Source organism: Dermochelys coriacea, chromosome 9, assembly GCF_009764565.3.
Source record: "Dermochelys coriacea isolate rDerCor1 chromosome 9, rDerCor1.pri.v4, whole genome shotgun sequence".
NCBI lineage: Eukaryota > Metazoa > Chordata > Testudines > Dermochelyidae > Dermochelys > Dermochelys coriacea.
Genome location: NC_050076.1, coordinates 101,517,880 through 101,535,997, shown reverse-complemented (window position 1 = coordinate 101,535,997; position 18,118 = coordinate 101,517,880). Strand labels below are relative to the sequence as shown.

Genomic DNA, 18,118 nt, shown 5'->3' with positions numbered 1-18,118 from the left:
CGTAAGGTGTCAAGTCAGTCTGGTGTTTCTGAAAAATGATGCACAACATAAAGCAGAAAATTGTCACTAACAAGGCTATCTCGGCATTCTGGCAGGGATAGGCAGACATGATTAACACTCTCTCCATATACAGAATAGTTTACTGAACTCAGTAGAAATCAAGGGCATAACCAGCCTGATCGGTTCATGTCAATTATTTCAGATATAATTACACAACTTCCTTCCACATCCATTTCCAGAGTTTAAATGCAAGTATTTCCCTTTCATTTTTATCCTGGGGAAAAGCCGGACCACATATTTATGCAAATAAAATGGCTTCCGTCATTACACTCACTCAGAGAACCCCCCCTTTCTTTCCTTTAGTCTCTCAGTGGTAAAAACACAATGAAATCCCTATGTAAACAACAGCCTACACATGCAAATAACAAGAAATTGAAAACAACACTGATTCCACTGTGAATTTATATCAAACAAATCCAAAAATAAAAGGGCAACACACTCTACTATTCTCATTCAGAAAGCAACAGCAGACTATGAATGCACCAGGGTTTGCACGGTTGTGGAAGTAGTATATTGTCTGCAGCCCTCAAGCCAATTACCACAGTGAACAAGAATCTCTGAAGGAAGAACACTAGGTGCCAGGTTCTCAGCTGATGTGAATCCATATAAAAGTCAAACTACTGAAGCTATGCCGATTGACACCAGCTATCTGGTCCTAGTTACTCAAGTTGAGTAAATCTGCTACTAACTGCAAACCATAGCTAATGCTTTTTAGCTGACTCTCGCTATCAAATTATTATTTATCCTCAGTAGGACATGTGCCATAAGAATGAGTTACACTGTGGAATTTCCTAAGTAGTTTGGAACTGTCCAGTACATGAAACAGTCATATCAGAAGGGGTTTGGTACACTTTAAAGCAGAGATTTTAGACTGCACAAAAAATGTTGTTTATCATAAGCCCTGGACTCAGGTGTGGAATTCCTGTTGACTGCAAGTTCTGCATGCAGAGAAATAAAGAAGAAGTAGGGTCAAGTGGCACTTTTAGAGGATTCAATACCCTTATATAAAAAACCCAACCGTAAATATTAACAGTTAAAAGAAACTTACTGTTCTATTGGTAACTTCTACATCTGTGAAACAAACATGCTGCTACTCAGTTCATCTACTGATAACTGGGATATCTACAGTAAAAAAGATGTCACATTAACACATTTTCTTGAGATCATTCTATCCAGTCATTCTTCAGCGCTCATTTAAGACTAATTAATACATATAACCACTGTAGAAGCAGTATCTTAGAGAACATGAATTGATCCCAGCATTTATCTATTTTAACAAGCAAAAATAACTACATAGTTACATCATTATTAATGCCCAGTGGCGTACATGGTGATTGAACTTGGGAGTCCAACTCCATAGACTGTAAGACAGCAAAATGCCCTGTAAACTGCAGCTTGGAAGATTTAGGTATCACTTACAAAGAGCACACATAGCCATATACTAACACTGCATAGGAATTAGTGTTTTTCCTTTTTGTGGCTGTATAATTATTAGGAGAACTAAAACTAGCAAAAACCAGAGAAACAAAATAGTTATAGCTAGTGTAGGTAGGCAAGCATTTACAACAGGCCAATTCTGAGTTCAGTCCTTGTTCAGGCAAAACTCCCATTACAGTCCACAAGGCTTTGTGTCTAAGTGAAGCCTGGTGAAAACTTACAGGATTTGCCCTCTGTAATTACTGTGGTATCATAGCGGTAGCAGTGCCCTGTAAAATAAGGCGATATCAGCTTTTCCTTTGAGTGGTTCTGAACCTGAGCATGATGATGAACTAAATAAAATTGCAAACATTATAATTGAACAAAACCTACTGTTTCCAAACTCTACCCTGGCCTCTACCCTGGGAGATGTTGTGGTTTACTGAATGTAAGGAAGCGTTCCTAAGATTTTGCATATACAGTTCAGGACTGGTGCAGAAGCAGCCATCTCAGTTTACTATCTTCAGAGCAATGTTTTGCAGATAATGACGGCTAGGTAAACATGCATGAAATCCTTTATATTAATGGCCTTGGCAAAACAGTACATACTATACATACAGTGTAAATACTGTAGGGATGGGTGACTTGCTTCTGCTTTAACACACTTGAACCTTCACCCAGGTTGTTATTTTAGAACCCAAGCTTGTTTTTTTTCCACTTCCACTCCTGAGCCAGGACAGGGCATGCCAAAATACCACAGGAGAGCATGGTCAGTGTGGTATTTCTGGTAAGGACAGAAAGCAGGACGGCTGTCAATCTTATGAGAAAGATTCTTTGCAAGTTTTACAGCCCAGTTTTGCACGACTCCCGAGGTCTGTAGAATGTGGAGACACTTCAGAGAAGCTTCCGGGCTTATGGATGCTTCTCCAACCTACATTTGAACCGTGGCCCTTCCAAGGCTCGCCCATCCCTGGGCTATCACCACGATTACTTCAGAACCACCCAGCCCAATGAGCCCGGGATCCCTCACCAATCCCAAAAGTATACATGCTGCCTTTCAAAGGGCCCAATCCTGTGCAGGGCAGAGTGCCTTGTTGGAGGTTCCGAACGCCCTCAGCCCCTCAAGGACACAAACGGACTTAGAGGGGCTCAGTACCTCGCAGAAGATTCTCAGCACTTCCTAGGATCGGGCTCTTAGAGTCATCTAGTTCTGAACATGTGAAAGAAAGCTATTTAAGGGCCAAACCTGATTGGCTGTAGCTGTTGCAGCGAAGGGGACGCTGGTGGCAGGTGTTGTTGCTGCAGACACAGTGGTGGGCGTAGCACCGTGCATCATGGGCACTTTCAGTAGGGAACCATGGAAGCGACATACGGGAGGGTGGAGCATTTATGTAACCATGGCAACATGTGGTGGATTTGGGGGCGTGGCAGGTATCACAGCAACAAGCCATGTGACATCGTCATGAAGGATACACCGGGCGCAGCATGCAATCACAGTGCAAAGCAAGACAGCGTTGGAAAAAAAATAAACGAGAGAAAAGGGGAAAAGCCAATTACAATTATAATTAAGGAAAAAACTAAAACATTCTCAACACTTAGTACATTTATAAGCAGAACAATGATGTATTAGACTCGAAGGGCCAAATTTCCAAAGGAGGATGGGACGGGGCGTGCTGGCAAAACACTCATGTCACTGTGTGCATGTGGGTAGCCAGACACGTAGCGAATGCAAGTTTCCTTTTTTGGTGCATTTTGGCGACTGCACCAGTCCCAACCAGCTTTGAAAGTTTGCCCCCAATTATGAATTAAAAGTACATGGTGCACTTCATAGAAAATTTTCCGACAAGACATTGTCGTCATGGCACATATTACAGCTACGATCCCACTGGGTAACATGGCTAACAGCTGCAACATCCTTTTAAAGGTGTTCTCTCCCCTCTCTACAACAGGGCCTTCCCCTGGGTACAGAACAGAGCGGATGGCACTGCGAATGAGGGACTAGCCACCTGAGCGCTGTATGTACAGATTCACCATGTTTTCTTTCTATACAATTCTAGAGGATTTGGCACAATTCCCTCTTGGGGTGAGGAGGGGAAAAAAAATTGCAAATGTTTACAATCCACCTCAACAAAAACAGCCCGCAAAATGATAAACGGACAGTAATTCTATAGACAACCATGACACACAGTAGAGATCTGTAATCTTTCTGTCAGACTCAGAAAGCTTTGCTTTTACATCACACAGCAGTTAGAGGAAGCACTGCCAACACATGCAGATTGCATTCCAGTGGACAGCACTTTATAGAGGAAGGGAGACGGCTGCTTCCTGAGGAACTGGTGGGGACTTTACGAGCTACGACTGCCCTTGCAAACATGTGCGATAAAGAGAAGAGCATGAAGATCTGCTCAACCCTTGCTTCTCATGCCAGAGCCCCATTAGCATCAGCGGGAGTTAGAAGAGAACCTGACGGGGAGGAGAGACCCATTCCAACTGGCCCTACATTGGCTTGGCGATATTCAGGTGAGTTTAGTATACATTCAGCAAAGGGGATTCCTGTTAAGAGCTTGCTGGCAGGCATTGATAATGGCGTGCACCAGTCTGTCCTGATCCCAGCCTCTCTGCTGTGGATCGCTAGCTGCCAGCAGCCCAGCTTACACAGATACAGACCATGGTTGTGCATGTGATTTTCTGTCATACCCTAACAGTGTCACAGGCTCCCTGCACAGCCCTGGGGGAGATGCTGGAAGAACTTGAGATCTGTCCACTGCCCTGGCTCTAGTTATATAAACAGTCTTGGGGTCTAATGGTGTGGTTTGGGGTGGGTGCTCCACCCAGTGTCGGGTGGATGGGGAATGAGGAGGGCCCTACACCTGGCAACTGGGGGATGGGGATCAGGGAGGGCCCGCATCCAATGACTGGGGCATCGGGCAGGATGCACTTGGTGACTGGAAGTGTGCGTTAGGGCACGGGAAGGGCACACTCCAAAGCTGGGCCTTTGATCACTCCCTGTAGCCTGACTGGAAAAGCTATGAACCAAGGTACACACACTCTTTTAGGGCAATGTCCCATATGCTTTCTTCCCCAGCTATCTGATAGGGACCCCGTTATCAGGCTCCCAGCTTTACTCCGCAGAGCAAGGGCGAGTTACAGGACCTGATACTGCTCTCAGTGCAGCCTGAGAGGGCGGTAAGTGCATTGATGTCAGTGGAATCTTCCGAAAAGAGAATCAGGCCCAGCGCCCAGAAGATGGGCACTCCACCAGGCCTTCATGCTCGGAAGCGGAAGCAGTCCAGCCGGGTGCGTGTCTGCATTCTCCCTGCACTGCTCTCGCCTCAGCCTGGAACAGTACACGAAGCAGCAGAGCCCATCGCATCCATGGGATCTGGTTGCCCAATTCTTCTGGAAGCTAGTCAATGCTGGAACCAGCGCCTGGCTCCACAGGCTGGCAACCTGCAGGCGTACAGGGCTCTGAAAGTCATGGCCATCACCGGGTGTCATGGCCTACTGGGTAGGAAAGGAACTTTGTGCAGGTCGAGAGGTTTGATAACAAAAGCAATAGCTCTCAACTCATTTCTGCTAATAGGCTTTCAGATCCCCCTGCACCTGCCCAACCTGTGCTCCTTGGAGAGTCTGCATTTGTTTTAGAACTACTGCTCCACCCCTCCCCAATGGTATGGTCTGAGAGCACTGGACTGTTACTGGTCTAGCTCCATCCCAGAGCGAAGGCCGAAAGTCCATCCTTAACTTACCCTGCTACACCCAGCTATGAGGGTGAGTGAGGAGCCTCCCCTTATGCTTTGCACATTGATGTCTGATTCTTAATATAAACCAGGCACAATTACAGTGAGTATATGGGTCACGACATTCTGAGCCTGAACACTCTGGTTCCAGCATTGACAGCAGTTCGTCCTTAGCATTTCCTTCTCAGGTGGGGTTCAGTCAGTGTTATCTTGACATGGGTTTGGGGATCTGCACAGCACACAGGCAATTTCCTCAGCAGCATATTTAAGAGGCAGATCTCCAGCGGGCGCAAACCAGAACAGCTCCGCTGACTTACAGAGCCATGCAAATTTACGGCAGCTGAGGGGCTGGGCCTCAGTGCATCTCTGATTAGAACAATATTATTTTTTCCAAAAAAATCAGTGTTACGAGAGATTAAACATTCTCAGAGGCGGGACTCAAATCCAACCTACAGTGTGCTGGATGCTTGATCGTCAAGCCACAAGAATCGTCCCATGGCCATTTCCGTTCACTGCATGGCCAAATTCAGGCCACAAAGATACTTGTGCGTAAAGCAGATCGTTTTGTTAGTCACATGAATTACCGCGTTGCACAGAAATGAAAGGGATACAACCATCTGAGCCATCAAGACGACTGGATAGTCAATCACACCACTCAGCCACCCACGTTCTCACGGACGCACAGTAACTCGCTGTCTCTTTCAGGTTAGGGAAAGTTGAGAAGTTTGTGTAGAGAAACCTACCAACGCTTGCAGTGGGTGTCATGCACAGTACTGACCCTGCACACCATGCAGTGAAGCGTGGAAAGATGAACAAAAGGGATATTTCATTAGTGAAGCGTTAGTGTCAGAAATAACTTTACTCAAAGCAGGTGTTCTCTTTGCAGCATTCAGTATTAAAGCACATGCAAAAACAGATTCTGCATATTGATACATAGATATTTTAAACTCAGTTTTAAGATCACAGCAAACCAAAATCATTCTTGGATTCTTGGGTAGAGAATATATTTCCCCTACCCTTCTTGGAATTAAGTGATGAGTTGCACCATGAGAGTTGGGGTCAGTCTGGATTATTTAATATCAAGCATGTCAGTTTCTTTTTTGGAGGGTGGGGGGAGGAATGGATATTTTAGCACAATTAACACATCACTTTGCAAATATACAAACTGATCATGTTAGAGACAATAGTGTTTCACTTGCAAGAATTGCACCTTCTGAAGTCTTTGTCTGGTGTAAGATGGGCAAGACAGCAGGACAGGCAAAGAGGTTATTCTGCAAGCAGGTGGTGTTTGTTTAAAGTCTCTATATTAAGCTGAAAGAGGCAGTTTGTCTGGTCTTGATACAGCCATAACAGTGGTGCTATTTCAGACATATGCAGTGACTTCCCTTGTGCAGCACCCCAAATGATCAACTGTGCACCTGATTACTGTGTAACTGACACAGGAAGAATGAATCGAAGCAAACATTTTGCCTGGCCTCATGCTGGCACAGTCTGCCTGGCTATCACCCTCCAACCCAGAAACTAGTTGTGTCTGAATGGAGCTGACCGCATAAAAGCAGAGGCCAAATTGCAGGGCTGCATTGATGATGAATGTTCATATGATGGGGTGAGAGGCTGCAGCCCTATGGAAAACCAACATATAGCGCAGCAGTGTGGGGTGGGAATATTTTGATGGCTAAGGTGGACTCTTCGGTTCTTTGGAGCATCAAAGAAATCTGCATTTACTGGATTTGCTTTAAAAAAAACCCAAACACACTTATTCTCTGGTTGATGATTTGGTCTGGTCAGACCAGTGCTAAAGTCTCCAGATACTACCAGGTGCCAGCAAATAGCGCTACTGTGCATCAGGCCCATGTGTGACTCCATTGTCATTAATGGGAGTTGAGTCTGCATGGGTCAAAGGCATGATATGGCCATAAGAGTTTGAAGCAAAAGCTGTTATTATTGTGCTGACACCACTAATATGCCTCGCTATGTAGATTTTGGTTTCTGTGTCTCAGGAAGCTGAGACATGGAGCCAGGTTGAGTGGCATGGCCTGTTAAGAAATTCTCAGTGCTGTCTGATGAGGTGCACTTCAGGAATCAGACAAAACATATACCCCAGTGGAAGGAATAGGTCCTTTGGCATCTAAAGGAGTTGCTGTGAGGTCAGCCCAAATAGTACTTTGCAGAATACAATTAGTGATGCTTTCTACTTGCTCTCTGTCAATATAAAAAGCTACTAAACTGGAAGAACAAGTCTTATCCATTCCTGAAATCTGATTATTTTGAATTTAACATGTGAATATTCCATCTTCTCATTCCTAAAAGTTGTCGGCCTCTTTCCTTTATTAGCCAAAAACCAGAACATGCATGAAAAAGGGTTTAGGTTCGGGAATCCAGATTTGATCATATAACTTGACAGCACAAACTTCCTATGGAAGGCAGATCTCGTATCCCATTGCTCTCCCACACTGGGCCGTCTCTGGCTCTGAGGAGTTTTACCACCAACTTCATCTGGGACAGGCACAGGCCCACAATGAATTAATTTAAAAGGTGTTGTCAGAGGGATGTTTTTGTGTATTTCTGTAAATATCATTGGGCAGGTGAATGAGACATTCAATGTTAAAAAAAACCCCGAGGTGCAAATTCTATGATGCTTTGGCAAGGAAAATAATATTAACATCAATAATGTTCTCAAATCAGCTATGAACAACAACTTAACTGGCTAGTTGACAGTCTTATACCTCCCATACCCCAGTCAATATCTTTATTTATATATGAATAACTGAACTGCATCTTTCAGTTTTATCTGGTGACTTTAAAGGCAGAATAAAAGCTTGGGAGTTAAACTGTTTTAAAAAGCTTAGGCCACAAAATTGGCAAGAAGGAAATGTATGCCTTTAAGAAAGGATTTATGTAATTTACATGTATTAAAATGAGCCATTTCCTCTTTAAACATTGGGGCAGCTGAAACATTTAGAGTCACTGAGCTGTAATCACAAAGATTGGATGGATTAGATAGTTTTAAAAAGGGACACACCATTTTTCTAGAGAGGGATACAAAATACGTTAAAGTGACCTGATAGTGCTACCCAAGAGTCCAGGAAGCAGTTTGGGATTCATCAACTGAATGATAAAGAAGAGTAACAAGAAGTATGAATTAGAAAAACCATGTGGCCATTCGTCCTCATTTGATTACAAAAAGAATGACCAAGGAGGTACCTTTGAAAGTATGAAGCTTTGAATTGTAATAGGTGAAGGAAATAGTCAAACAACAAACATTAACATTCTGTGGCTTTTGTAAAAGAGAAACACTGCACACCGCTGTTCTGTATACATTTTGCTAAGGTCTATTACAAATCCACTCATTAGCTCAATCTCTAGAACGCTTCTTGTATCAGAAAGAACGATTGGAGAAAGTGACAAGAGAACTTACCTGTAGGGATAAATGTAGGCTGTTGCAACTGCATGTTAGCTAGAGCCTGTTGGTAGTGGAAAACGCTTGGGTTAAAGACTGTGGTGGCACCATTGTTTTTTTCAAGTGCTGGCCTCTTTGGTAAAGGTTGAAGTGCACCAGGCGGCAGGGCCTGTGGATGAGGGATTCGTTAAAGACAAATAGCAAAAAAAGGGAAAACAAAATTAGACAAAGCATGCAATAAATATTATGGAGCCTGGCCTGCAAATCTCCTGCAACTGTATCAATTTAGCAAGACAATAAACAGAAGAGAGCTAATCACATAAAGTAGTAGGTAAAGTCACAGGTTTACTAGGTAAGCAGTTAGTAAAGACAAGAAGAGAGGGTCCAAAAATAAGAGCGCTAGGAATGCTAAGGAAGCTTTTCAATCGGACTGATTTATGCACACAGGGAAAAGAAGGAAATCATTCGGGCAGGACACAACAAAAAGCAGTTGCAGGCAACAAGTATTTTAAAACTATCAAGGAAGAGAAACATAGCAGACAGCAATTTAGAATGAGAAGATTAGCATAAGCAGCAACGCAGCAGAAAAAATGAGGTGCTTGCCTCCGCTAATGTTGTTTGTTTAAATATCTGCCTGTGTGTGTGTGAGCATATTTACATAGAGATTGTATTCGTATTAGGGTGGCAAAGTGGTAGCATCTACCAGTTATATGCCTGGGTTTCTACTCATTACTAGAGATGATGAACAATACTTAATATTGGGCCTGATTCTCCTTTCACTTACAACAGCTTTACACCTCTAGCAATGACCTTGACTTCAGCAGAGCTGCACCTGATTTACAGTAATGTAAGTGACAGAAGCATCAGCCCTTTATGTTTTTATGTTCTTAAGAATATAAATATTTCTTGCTGACAGTTTATATGGAACATGTCAAGTGACAAGGCTGGGGTTTGTCTTCCTAAGCAGCAAATCTTCTCCTTTTGTTCTATCACATTACAGTACCTCCACTCAGTCAAACCTGTTTCATGATCAGACTTGGGAGAAAGCTTTAACCTAGCTCAGGAGCTTTTTTTGGTAAGTTACTCATCCTTCATAAAGTGTGTCTCAACAACACAGTTGTAAGTCAAGTTCTTAGGAAACAAGGAGCACAGCTAACGATTTACAGCTTTTCATTGTACCAAGGGAGAGAATTTCATTCCCCGCCCCTCCACACACATTGTGATAGGAAAGGCTGCCTTTCAGTTACCCCTACAATTCTTCTGCATGTAAGTTTCCTTTGACTTCATTGAAATTTCAGGCAAGTGGAAGCCATACAGGATCAGGTAGTTTCTGCCTGGCTGATGGAATGTAGCAAAGCAATGGCTGGCAAATAGGATTATCTGTTTCAATCACTCCTATTTCTTCAAATGAATGCAAGTCAAGGTTCTGAAGCAAAAAGAGCTTTAGCTGACAAAGGGTTAAGGCTACACACAGAGCACTTGTCAAATGACACAAGAAAAGCAGCTTATAAATGGCATGAACAGAAATATACAGTAGACTCTATCCATTAAAACTTCCAACCGTTTGTTGCTGTACAAAAACAGGTTTCACTTAAGTTTTAAACTGCTATAGGAGACTGCGCATCTGAGAAATGTCAAACCAGTTACCTCCAGGAAAAATGTGACTTCCTTATGCCTGTGCTTCCAGGGTTATTTTTGTTTGGGTTTTTGTTCTAATGCAATCAATTTACCAGAAGCAATTCTGCTTGAAAAAACTGCTCTCAGATAAGCACACCACTCCCACTGAAGCCTGCATGTATCCAAGGGCAGAATTTGGACAAGGAGTATCTCTCTAGACTTAGCTGGTCAGTTGTGGAGACAGCAAGTGTAAGTGGGTTAAAGTTTTCAAATGTGGGTACTGAAAGGTAAGCACTTAAATCCACATTTAGAGACCTATCAAAGAAGCCTCATTTATAGAGGTGCAGAGCCTGAACATTTCATATTTCACTGATAATTATGGGATAAAGATACTTTCTCCCTGAAGACTATATATGGTCATCCTACATAAACATAGAACATGTATGTATGTGCTGTTCCTCCATTCTTGAGCCCAGCCCCTCAGCTGGTGTAAATAGAAGTAGCTCCACTTCCTTGAAAGAAGGTATGCTGATTCACACCGACCGAAGATCTGGCCCATGTAGGCTCATATATGAAGCATGGCCAAAAGGAAAAACCTTCTTTTTCAGGTATTTCCCCAAAAACTCAGACAGGAGGTCACTAATTACAGTGAAGCAGCTTGCCATGTGCCTGGCAGAGAACTACAGACTCACTGCCTTACTGAACAAGGGCATATGTGGTATCACACTGGAACTACCCAGAGTTCAGATGTTAGAGATAGCATCTGGGTGCCCGTCTCTGCTTCCATTTCAGAGCTGTCAGCCAGGTGATGGCCTTTGGGCTGTTCAGTTTCATAACAGCTCTCCAAGGGTGGCTGTCAGTTTGCTGGGAAGAGGCCGTGAAGACACCTCCCTGAAGAGCCTGACTACCATATATGCTACCAGGCGGGGCAGAGATTGGGGAAAGGTGGAGGATTTGGGTGGGAAACGTCCTCCTGTCAGGATGCGTGTTGCTTCTCCAGGCAGTCTACAAAGCTCCTGCATTCTCTGTGCTGTTGAAGCCACTGGACCCATGATTTGGCTCGAAGTAAAGAGCAATACCATATTGAATTGAAAAGACGGTGTGTGTGGAGAGGCAGAGCCGAAATCTGGCCAGGACATTGGGGCAAACAAGACTAAACCTTGTGAGAAACGGGACGAGATCTTTAATGGCCTCAAACAGTCAGGGCCTGGGTTTCAGCAGCTCATGGGAACAGTGCCACTTCCAGCGGAACATTTCCCATGCTATCGTGCACTGATTCCCAAGGGAACAGCCTGACCTGCTGAAACAGCCAAGGCACTCCCTGCAGCACCCACACTGGGCAGCAAGGGGGTCATGTGCAGCCTGTGAATGGTGAGCTGGACCGTGCTCAGGCAGGGATGTCAATTGATTCGTGCTCTGTGACTGGTCACCTAAATGACATGGGATAGTTTCTGCTCCCTGGCCTGATTGGGGCTGACCTGCATTTGCGTGCTAGTCATCCCTGCGTTCACACATGAGAGTCATTTCTCAAAGCAGTGTGAAAAGAAACCTTTATGTCTGAATGGCTGAGTGACAGTGGATAAAAACAGGATGCTGCCCGCGTGGCTGCATCCAAATGCGATTCAGAATTGGCCAATGTGTTGGTTAATAATTTCCCCTCTTACTTATGCTGTTCATGCAGGATGTTTACCAGCCACTCAAAGTTTTATTTTGACAGTAATCTCTTTGGGGCAGGGATTGTCTTTTTGTTCTGTGTTTGCACAATGGCTCCTGGCCATGACTGCAGTTCCTCGTGAGATAGTAACACAAATAATACATAATAATTTCAAAGGGACTGAGGAGGGTACTCCATAAATATCAGAAGCAACCTGAGCACTCTCTTTGTCAGATGATTTTTATACACTACCCTAGGAAATTATTTTTTTGGTGCAGGATCCAACACCAAATGTTCCAAAATCCAGGCTGTTCCGAGGATAGCAGCAGGCAGCAAGCTGCAGGCAGCAAGAACTCAGCTATTCCAATGTAGGAAGACCATTAAAGTTACTTAAGCATTTTGGGCTAGAGGCCAGATCTGTAAAGATATTTAGGTGCCTGGAGATGGAGATAGGTGCCAAGTGGAATTCTCAAAAGCCCCTAAAACTCAGATCCACAAAGGCACCCTATCTGCATCTTTAGGAACCCAAATACCTTTAGAAATCTGACCCTATATCCTCCAGTGCAGTGGCTTTCAACCTGTGCAAGATTTCCAATAGGGTCCACACCTCCATTCAAAAGGTTTTAGGAGTCCGCAAATGAAAAAAGGTTGAAGACCCCTGCTCTAGTCTGTCCATGTTCTGCTTCTGAGGATGGAGAGGGGAGAGTCAATGTGAGTTCTTTTCCACCCGTCATGTCTCCAGGACTGGGAGTGGTGGTTTTTGGGAGGACATGACATCCACTGAGGGAATTCTCAGATAGCCAGCCATCCTGGCTTTGTGCCAGCTGACTGGCACAAATCAGTTACAGCAAGAGCCAGCAATAGGCCTTTGTTGTTTCCTTTTTGTGCAATCTAACTCCGATGGCAGTGAATGGAAGCTGGTGCCCTAACAAGATTTCCTAGTAGCTATTGTGAGTGTTATTCAATATAGGGAATTCTATTGCCCATTTAAACAAAAATATGAAGTCTTAAAGGGTCCTTGCCCTAAAAATTACACCTCTATTGTAAAACATTCACCCAATAGAGGGTTTAAACAAATGTGTTAATCTCTCAACCTCTAGACTGAGCTGATCAGCCACTGACCAGAACCAACTCCCATGGAAATCGGTGGGAATCTTCCCAGGGATGTCAATGGGCTTTGGAGCAGGTTCTAAATCTGGGCCATGTCCTCTTCAGTGTGTCCCTTTCAGGATTGTAATTACTAGCAAAAAATTGTAGTGACCAGTGAGTTTCCTGTTTCCTTCAGGATGGAAATCCCAAATTTTTGGAAAATCTCAACAGGACTGAATAAATTAAAAAAAAAATCACTAGTAAAAATTAACATCCTGTCATACAGCCCACATAAAACAAAAAAAACCTCAGCCTGAAACAACTGGCAATAAAGCCCTCACTGTTGGGGTTTCTAAGGATAAGGCGGCTGGACACATGACAAGAGTGGCTTGAACGGTGTCTCCATATTTAGGCTTGGAAGGATTGGATTTTTAATCAGTAATTGTTGGTAAGCGGTGATTTCACCGTAAACACACACACACACACACACACACACGGATGAAAAAATATTTCCATTGAGAACAAATGAAATTTGCAGATGAGTGAAGTAGGAAAAATGCTTCTTGAGAATGTACTATGGTTTGATTTAAGGCTATTGACTTGTAATTGTGACATGTGATGTTGGAAATTTGTGTTCTAGCAGTTTTAAAACTAACTTTTTTGAATCTCAGTGTCCACTGTCATTAAATAATTATTTTCTGATCTTCCTATTGTCTGAAACCCACCCCCCCTTAATTTCCTGCAACTGTGAAAATTTACATCAATAAAAAAAGCTTAAAACCCATAATTTTGTGTAACTGTCCAAATTTAAATCAATAAAAACTGAAAAAAATGCTTAAAAATATCATCAGTATTATCCCTCAAAATGATAAAAAAACAAAATGACAGAATTCTGCCAAGCCTATCTATATTGTACTCCCAGGGTTCTCTGACACATCCAACGCCTTTCAGAAAGGAGATGTGAAAGACATCCTACTATGCCCCATGTTTCACAATGCCACAGATGCTGGTGTTTGAAAACAGGCAGATTAAAAACAGCGTGATAACTAAATGACACCAGAAATGCATCTGGTTTCCTGAAGAAAAGCTCAGATCACGAATAGTTTCCAAAGGCCTAAACAGAGAAATGCACTGTTTTGGCACGGACTGTCTTGGCACGGACTGTCGTGTCTGAAAGAACGTTGTAACATTTTAGCTCAGGATGGGCAGTCTCCTCATGGCGCAACACAAAGTAACCAATGAAAAGGTATTCATGCAATCTAAGATGGTCACATGCAAAGCAAGAAGGTGAAAGGTCCAAGTACCAGGTCAAAGGTTGCCTCGAGGGGTCGCTTCAGTGATCTGACAGCTGGCTGAGTCTTAATTAGCAGGCAGCGAGCACATGATGGCAATGGGCCAAAGGGGGGGTTCAAGCACGACAACAAAAAACAGCAAGCAAAGGTGCGTCAAAAGGAGAGCAACATTGTGGATAGGTGAAGAGAAAAAAAAATGAATGCATTATACAATATATTAAAAAGACTAGGCATGCACAACATGGGGGGTTCGCTACAGTTAATCGGACTATTAGTCAGCTGTTTTCTCTTGGCAATCTTTAAGGTCAAAGCAATCCCCTCACAGATCACAGAAAGCATTTGACCTATCTAATTTCACTGCGGCTCACGATGTATCAGCCTATAGCTACTTCAGAATTAGTTGGTGGACCTGGGTTTTTTTTAAAATCATGTTTTTCATGCTTTATTCAAGGATATGGCTTGGCATGCCAGACTTAGGGCTTGCATCTGCAGCGACACAGCACACGTGAGTCAGTGGGGACTGCTCGTGGCAAGGAAGGCATGCCTGCTCAGGAAGGGAGCTCTGGCACATGCTTAAGTGCTTTTCTGAATTGGGGTCCAACAGCCTGATCCGAATCCCACTGACTTCAGCAGAGTGAGATCAGGCCCCAAGTGAGTAAAATTACTTGTGCATTAAGTGCCTGCAGGATGGGCCCTTCAGACAGATCTTCCTGAGCTTTTAGGAGATGAATGGATCCACAATCTACTTGACAGGAGCTTGTTCAGATGCTTTGCATCATATGTGATTCTGGATGAAAGCTCAGAAGCCATTCTTTTTTTTTTAAATTATTATCCTCACCAGACAAGAAAAACATCAAACCTCCAAAACTGAATGAATAATGGAAACTGTTTTGGTAGCAAGTGTGTTACAACAAGCAATCAATAAATATTTTAAAGGTACTAGTTAATGGCATACAAATAGAGTTAATTACTTTGATGATAGGAGCCAGCAGCATGAATAAAACATGCATTGGCTTTAATTTAGTGTAAGTGTCCTAGGTAACTAGTAAAAAGTAAAAACACGCGAGTTTACATTTCCCTGTCCAAAGATCTGAGTGAAGTAGAGCTGTTCTTTCAACAACAAAAATAATAATGAAGAATTGCTATTCCCCTCCCTTTTTACAAATAAGCTGTGTAGGGCAGATAAACACTGTAATATAAATTGGTTCCTCATATACATCCTTCCATGGATTCTACTAGAGGACAGCTGTTTTATTCATATAATCCAGGGCACACATGTAATATTGCTTAGTGCCTGAAGGATAATTGCTTCCAGTTTTTGCATTGTGTTTCATCATGAATGGAAAGTACCCTCCTCTTGCTATCTGCGGGGAAAGTTGCTCCATAAAAGCCAATTAGTCTTAATTCATTAGCATTTCTAAATCAGCAAAAGAAGAACCCTTTTCAATATTAATTATCCATACAAGAATGCACAATAGCAATAACTCCTCCTCCAGACACAGTACCTCATCTCTGCAACTGGGCTTTGCTACCTTTTGAAATGTACTTATGGTACCATACCCTCAGCTGCGTAATCGGATGCAACTCCACTGAAGTGAACAGAGCTGCATCCATTTACACCCTGGCCCATGCGTACTAAAGCTCCCTTGGCTTGTTTTTAGACCTTTATTTATCATTATGCTGCTTTGGGATGCAAAGACTCCAATTAAAATGCACTCAGGGCTTGATTCTGTCTGGTGCTGAGCACCCCCTTCTAGCTACAGAGCATCTTCATCTCCCTTTGACTTGAGGGAATCATCGCCTCAGAGGACTGAGCCTTAGTAACAGCACAATGCTGCTTAATTTTCTAGAATCAGCAGGTGAAATCCTGGCTCCACTGAAGTCAACAGTTTTGCCATTGACTTGAATGGGGCATGTATATTACCCATTCAGTTTGTAATCAGATTTGCTTTGCACACTAGCTTTGCATACTATTCAGACTAAAATGGTAGCCAAGGCTTGCACAGGGAAAAGTTTGTGTTCATTGTTAGTGAAGTTGCATTAATGTTTGATGCATTTCACTCCATAATGTCACGTTGGAAGACCATGTGCTTTGCCATCCCATCCCCAAACAATGAGATACGATGCATCATGCTACACTGATTACAATGAAGGGATGGAGAGATGGACACACTCTCAGCTCATCACAGATTTTTCTAAATACTTAGCATCACTTTTCTACTTCCTGCATAAATAAAATCTTTTCATAATGGCTCTATGGTTTGATACGGCAGGTCATGCCCTTACCATTGCAGTTGCAGCTGTCTGGTTCACCTGGTGTTGAGCTGCCTTGATTTTGGCTTGCAGGTGTGCAGGGGGATGAAAGTACTTGCATTTCTCCCTAGAGCATCGGCCTTTGATGTAATCCATGCAAACTGTAACAGTGTTTTCATTTGTGTCTATCATTGCAATATCTATGGGGTGAGCATAACGGCAATCGTTCTCACCACGTGTGCAATTTCCACGCTGAAACTCTCGGCAAACCTTAAAAGAAAGTCACATAGTTGAGCACGACATTGAGTTAGCTTTCTCTCTCAGCATGTTCAACCAGGGATGGCAGTCGAGAGGATTGCATTACACTCAGTAGAGCTGTGGTTCTGACTCTACACCCTTTAATCCTCCTGGGTAGCACTTCACAGTGCTAGTCCTCATCAGTCCGGATGCAGAATCATGATCTGGGCTATCTACAATATTAACAATGGTAACAGGAAGCATGGAACAGGACACGGGCAGAATTTAAACTTCCCAGGGTAAATTTTGGCTCCACTGAAATCAAAGGGTGTTTTGGCATTAACGTCCAGAGGCCAGTATTTTACCCCTACCTTTAAGCTACATTTTAATATTTCTGCCATTTTTGCCTTACTGAGATCTGAGTTTAAAAATATTCAGCAGAAAAGCATTCTCTCTAGCAATACATTAATGTACAAAGAGTAAGCTACTAATATTTGCAACAAGTCCTGCCTAAGAATGCGCTGATCATTTTTCCCAATAAAACTGACCCACCTGTTTCATGACAATGAGTTTGATGACAATGCATTAAAACCCAATAATGTGCTCTGAAGGCACCATCGGAACTGCCATCTTTGTGAAGGACAAGCTGTTCCTTATACATTATGAATAACAAAATTTCAAAAGGCACAGAGCCACATTTCTGTAAAATGGATCTTCAAGGTTTCCTTGATCTGGGGAATTTAGAAAGATCGCTAACTGATATATTGGGTCAAAATTCAGATGGCCTGATGCTAGTGGTGTCAGTTACATGCTTAGGGATGGGTCAGAAGGACTGCAGCAGGAAAAGCAATCCCCTGGAGGGTGTAAAGGTGGAAGACAAAGAAGGGTGGTGGCTGAGGATCTGAGTGACATTTTTTACACTGACGTCCTGAGAGATAATTTACATCAATGTTTGTGACTCCCTTGGAATTTGGGCCATCAGCCCTTAGCTCCTAAAATGTAATTTCTGTCTAAACTCAACCCTTCTTTAGGTTTTCAATATATATACAGTATTAACACTCACTGGGGTGCCCCCTAAATAAACACTGACTACACCGAGGAGGGTTGCCTTATTGGAAAAAATGCCTTTATGCTCAAAATTATTATTATTATTATATTAAATATTATTATACTTAAACTCCATGACCATCAACCCCCTCCCCACCCAACCTGGCCACCCTAGAAGTGCAACGCTGTAAATCTGAAGGGAAACAGAACTAACACTGCCAACTCAGCAAGCGTCATTCGCATAGGGCCTGATCCAACTTCCCTGGAACTCAGTGAGAGTCTTTGCATCGACTTCAACAAGAACTGGACTGGA

The 18,118-nt window shown here is 43.0% G+C and overlaps 1 protein-coding gene across 5 annotated transcripts in view; it reads right to left on the bottom strand.

Moving 5' to 3' along the window:
- MBNL3 (muscleblind like splicing regulator 3) overlaps positions 1–18,118 on the bottom strand; it is a 122,072-nt gene that overhangs the window by 11,100 nt on the left and 92,854 nt on the right. For 3 of the 5 annotated variants that reach the window (XM_043491533.1, XM_043491532.1, XM_038415222.2), the window contains 5 exons: positions 16,555–16,791; positions 8,635–8,785; positions 5,960–5,995; positions 2,723–2,817; positions 1,109–1,182 (listed from right to left, as the gene is read on the bottom strand). In XM_043491533.1, the coding sequence (XP_043347468.1) occupies positions 1,126–1,182; positions 2,723–2,817; positions 5,960–5,995; positions 8,635–8,785; positions 16,555–16,791 (576 nt within the window). In that variant the 3' untranslated portion in view covers positions 1,109–1,125. The remainder of the gene's footprint in view (positions 1–1,108; positions 1,183–2,722; positions 2,818–5,959; positions 5,996–8,634; positions 8,786–16,554; positions 16,792–18,118) is intronic. The other 2 variants (XM_038415227.2, XM_038415226.2) reach the window with 1 other exon arrangement.